Here is a 5,306-nt window from a genome sequence, read left to right as displayed (position 1 = left end):
GCTGATAGACAGCGCTTTTGGTAGCGCATCTCCCTCCCTGCTCCTTCTGAGGCCCTCACTGGCCTACTCCTCCGTCAGCAGGACTGTGCCAGCCACTAATGGCAGTGGACTGACTCCAACAGCCGAGACAGGACGCTGCCCTCCCATCCTGCCTCGGCGCCTCCTCGCAGCCCTCGCGCTTCACCGACCGGCTCCGCCTTACTCTCTCTCAGGAAGGCCGGGCAGAACAGCGGAGCCGCGGCCATGTCCCGACCGCCCCAGTGCCCCGTAGTGCAGCAGCTCCGACCCGTGTCCGTCGCGCCGCGCCCGGAGCTCGCGGAGCTGCGGGAGGCCGCCTACTGCTTGGTGGTGGACGCGGACGGGAGTAGGATCCCCTTCGGGGCCTTGTACAGGCGGCAGAAGGCCATCGTGGTGTTTGTGCGGGTGAGGAGGGCGGCAGCGGACTGGGCGGGCTGCCAGGGGCTGGGCAGAGTCACGTTCGTACTTGGGGAGTTCTGAGCTGTAAATGTGGAAGCGGGGGAAGGAGTCTTCGGCTGGGTGAGCAGAGGCAAATGCGTAGCAGACAAAACAAGTCGTCAGCTGTGTGTTTAGGGAATCAAGTGTACTGCTGCCCCAGCTGACGTGTCTCAGCTGATGAGCCAGCTCTGTAGATAGACGACTAGCAAGGCCCCCAGCCCGTAGTCTGTGCTCGGATTAACTAAACCAGGTTCCTAACTCAAATTTTGTGACTGCAGTGAACTTCTGGCTTTCCTATGCCCATTTTCTGGTCACCTCCAAACTAGTTTGTGCCTGAAGTCAGAATCTGTTTCTTCACTGCTGTGCAATAATGTCTGTTTCTTACACGTCCTTCTGTCGCAGAATTTCTTGTGTTACACCTGTAAGGAGTATGTAGAAGACCTGGCAAAAGTCCCCAGGAGTTATTTACAAGTAGGTGCCACGTCCCTGTATGCGCTTCTCAGTCGGACAGTTCAATTATCTCTTGCTGAAGGCTTAAACCTTCCAGGAATCAAAGGAAGGCTCACAGTAAAGTTAATGCTTGCTTGTTTGCTACAGTTGCCATAATGCATCTGCCAAGAAGACACATTAAGAGAGTTATTGCAGGGCATACTCTGTAGCAGCAGCATTATTTCTCCTAGCACTATTAGCTTGATGCCATTATTTCTACTATATTCCAACTGTTAAGACAACATTTGATGGGTGTTTCTCTTGGTTTTAGTGATGCCCTGGGCAGCTGTCTGCTCAGACTACTGCCCTTCCGCCATGCTGGTACAGCTAGCCACTGGGTGTGCGTGGGACTAAATCACAGTAGTGCTCTGAATTAAAAATAGTCTCTGTTCACTGGGTTGTTTTTTTTCTAAACTGCTCAAGTAATGTTACTCAGAATGACATTTTCTTAATTTGGCTGCTTAAGTTGATACAGAAAATGAAGTCCTTCCACTGTTTTGTTTGTTTGTTTTGTTTTTGTATGACTATTTTATTTTTAGGATGGCTTATTTTCCTAACAAGACAAATGATTCTGTTCGGGATAGGCAAGTGTTATGCCCCCAACCAACCAACCAACCAACCACACCCTGATACTCCATTAATTGTTTTACAGGCATCTAAACAAACAAGGCCTGTGTTTTAGATTCAGGCCTAATGGTGCAATTGCAAAAGACAGCACTACACATTGATTGAAGTTATATATACTAAGGGCCATCAGTGTATGGAGATCACAGATAAACTTGTTTGTGCACCAATATTTGCACGCTGCATCCATAGATGCAGGTGCAACTGTGGTGAAATTTTGCATTTCCAAAATCACAGGTTGCGTTCAGTAGGAAAGATGATGCTACAGAAAGTGTATAGTTCACATACCTGTAATTTAAGATACCTTTCAATAATAATTTACTACTTAATAAATTAATGTACGTACTAACTGTGGGTGACAGATAAAAGCATTTTTGCTCCAAGTATGTCAGTGACATTAATTTTGAATAATTTTAATGCAGTACACCATGATCATTATCTCAGAATGTCAGACTGCTAATGCCTTGCAGCCATGCAGAAATAGAGTTCTTCTTTTTCAGTTTCAATACCTGTGATTTGTTCTAGGAAGCAAATGTGAGGCTTATAGTTATTGGACAGTCATCTTATCATCATATCAAGGTAAATAAGGTAGTTGTTAAATAAACTGTATGCTCTACAGTGTCTTAATGATCTGCATTGAGAGATTTTCCTCAAAGTGAAAAGACAGTCGTTAGCAGCCATAGAAAACCAGGCCAGTATTCTTTTTGATGAAGCAATTCTAATAGTAACGCTTGAATAAAGCAAATAACTAAAGCTTTCAGATTAAAATCCACTGAGACTTGTTAAGGGTAGATCTTTTCTTGATTTCAACAGAAGCTTTGTTTTAGTAAAAGCTGTAGGGCTATATTTTTTTGGCCTTTACTTTCGTTTAGCATGACAAGGTCACAGGTTTTAAAATTGGGGTGCATTTCAGTATTTTTTTTTTCACTAACTAAATTACTTTCTTAACCTTAAAAATATCACTTTCTTTTGTGTACATATTTTGCAGCCCTTTTGCAGTTTAACTGGGTATACACATGAAATGTATGTAGATCCACAAAGGGAAATTTATAAAATGCTTGGCATGAAAAGAGGTGAAGGTAATGACGTATCAGGTAAGAATAATTTTCTCATACTGATATGACCTACAGAACAAGAATGCTCATAAAATAATAGCATGATCACAATGGGAATAGGGAGACCATCTCTGGTAGGCTATCAGACCATCTCTGGTAGGCTACACCTTGTCAAAGCACTGGTTTCTTCAATAATCACAGCAACCATTTGATTTTTTTTTTTCTGTTTTGTTTAGTGCAGAGCCCTCATGTAAAATCAAGCATGCTCTTGGGCAGTATTAGAAGTATGTGGAGAGCAATGACTAGCCCAGCTTTTGACTTCCAAGGAGACCCTGCTCAACAGGGAGGAACTTTGATCTTAGGCCCAGGTGACCTCACTCTTTTTGTCTGAAAGTGACAGGCTATTCCTTACTGCCATCTCTGCTGCTGTCCCTGTGGACTTGTAAGGAGGACAGTCCTGTGTTGTCTCTGCAGTTCTGAACCCATGGAGGTGTCTTACCTCTGGCAGGGACAGCACAAAGCTGATTCTGTCCTATAGAAATCAATAGTGCTGCTGATGGCTTGAAGTTCAGAAAGTATTTTTGAGTGGTATTAACTTATATTCTGCTTTCAATTTGATTTGAGGCACTTAATGTGTTTGTAATAGAGGAATTAAGGGGGGGCTACCACATGACAAAGCCATCTCATGTCATTAGGACTTGCTATTCTACAGTAGATTTAATTCAGTTAGATGCTTCAATGCCTCTTGTTTCTACAACTTAATTTAAAAAAATCCATGTCATAATTTAAAATAGGATTTACTGTGCAGTCTACAAGACACATAAGAGCTTGTAGGAAATCACAATGCTTCTTTGATTCACTTATACCTTTTAATAAGTACCGTATTCAACTAATTGCTTGTTTATTCTCATTCCCTTTCAGGTAATGAAGTTCATTTTTTGCATCATGATAGAAACAGATTGGATCATGTTCCCATTAATTCAGTTTTGCAGCTGGCAGGAGTTAAAACAGTAAATTTCACAAACAAACCCCAGATTATTGATGTATGACACTGAGACAGTGTGTCTTTTTTATTATTATTATTCTCTACAAGAACAACACTCCAGTGAATTCTCGACAGCTTCAGTACTCTTCATCTTTATAGGACATCTGAAACTGTGTCTGGAATACCAGAGCACAGAATAAACTACCTGGCACTGAAGACAGACACTAAAATACTGTTTCCATTGTGTATAAGATAATAAAAACTAAAATACAACTGAGACCTACTGCAAAAATTCCTGTAGCTTACTGCTTTCTCATATAACAATCTTGCTAACACATTTTAAGAATCTTTGTTCAGAATACACTGAACTAAAATGTTTTTACTCAGGAAGAACTTGGGTTTCTTGCCTTCCAGTAAACCAAATTGCATTTAAATCCAAAACTTTTCAGTGGCTTTAAAACCTTCAGCATTGTGTGGGAATCTTGTATAAAAAAATAAACTTCAAAAAATCACTGTTCTAAACAATGGGACTTAAGCTGTCATGTACTTTTGCATCTGGCAAGAACAGATGTTTATTTTCTATTTTTGAATAAGATATTTTAAAACTCAGCTGCTGTTTGAAATTACCTTGTGTCATACAAAAAGGTGGATCTGTTAAAACAGGGAGGGGTGTGTCTGAAATGTATTTGTGATCAGATAGTTGGTTTTGGAATAGGCTACAGCTGGTTACTTGTTTTCCTACTAATTTTTGCAGCAGAAAATACTCTGTGTATGTCTGAAAAAACATCCTTAGTTGTTTCTGTCATAGACAGCTGAGGTGAGGACATTGCAGTTTGTGGTTCCATCAGATTTTGTAGTAACTTTTTCTATAAGAATTTATATTCAGAATCTATTGCTTTCAATAAAGTAGAATTTGCCCTCTTTTGAGGCATGAGCCATATTCTAGCACTTTCAAAATGAGATTTTCCAAGATTTATTGAGGAACATAGCCTCCTCTGCAGCTGCTGATCTTTGACCATTCCTGTAAGCTGCTGCTATTCACACACAACTCTTCTGCAGACTCTGACTAGTCTTTGGCCTGAAGAGTACCACAAGGATAAAGCCTATGTAAAACTAAAGGCTTGTTCCTGTGTCCATTAGGGTCATTGGCATGCCCAGCACAAACTTCTGAGAGCTCTACACCATTAAACTCAAGTGAAATTAACGTAGTGCTCCTTGATGAAAAATAAAAGGCTTGCTTAAGAAAAATAATGACATTGAGTAAGGTAATTGCATGAGGACGTACTATCCCTTAGCACCTTATTAATTACCCACACATTTTGATAGCACATATTTAAGAGAACGATGCTATTAATGTAAAAGCACCATGTGACCTCCTGCTCAAGCTAGCAGCGCCCAACCTGGGCTCACAGCAGCTGCCCACTGACCCAGCACAGCCACAGGCACATGAGGGGGCAGCAGGACAGAGCAAATCTTGAAGTATTTTGGAAGTGAAGGCAGGGTACTCAGTGCACTTCCATGCTGATTCATGCAACCAGATATCCCAGTCATAATGCTACTGCCAGTTCCACTTCTGTTTTCCAGTCATTTTGCGTTCATGTGCCCAGTGCTTTCCATTCTAAAGGAAGTGTTTGTCTTGTCATTTCTTGAACTGCTTTGCTTTCAGTGGAACTCAAAAAGCACATGATGAGAACAGC

General features: G+C 41.5%; 1 protein-coding gene across 1 annotated transcript; it reads left to right on the top strand.

Moving 5' to 3' along the window:
- Window positions 1-200: 200 nt before the first annotated feature.
- AAED1 (AhpC/TSA antioxidant enzyme domain containing 1) lies at window positions 201-4,134 on the top strand. Its single transcript, XM_003643010.6, has 6 exons — window positions 201-423; window positions 859-927; window positions 2,095-2,148; window positions 2,558-2,663; window positions 2,861-2,992; window positions 3,546-4,134. The coding sequence occupies exons 1-6, from the start codon at window positions 244-246 to the stop codon at window positions 3,671-3,673; spliced, it is 669 nt and encodes a 222-aa protein (XP_003643058.1). The 5' UTR covers window positions 201-243; the 3' UTR covers window positions 3,674-4,134.
- Window positions 4,135-5,306: the final 1,172 nt, after the last annotated feature.

Source organism: Gallus gallus, chromosome Z (genome assembly GCF_016699485.2).
Source record: "Gallus gallus isolate bGalGal1 chromosome Z, bGalGal1.mat.broiler.GRCg7b, whole genome shotgun sequence".
NCBI classification, from domain to species: domain Eukaryota; kingdom Metazoa; phylum Chordata; class Aves; order Galliformes; family Phasianidae; genus Gallus; species Gallus gallus.
This window is presented reverse-complemented; position numbering and strand designations above follow the sequence as displayed.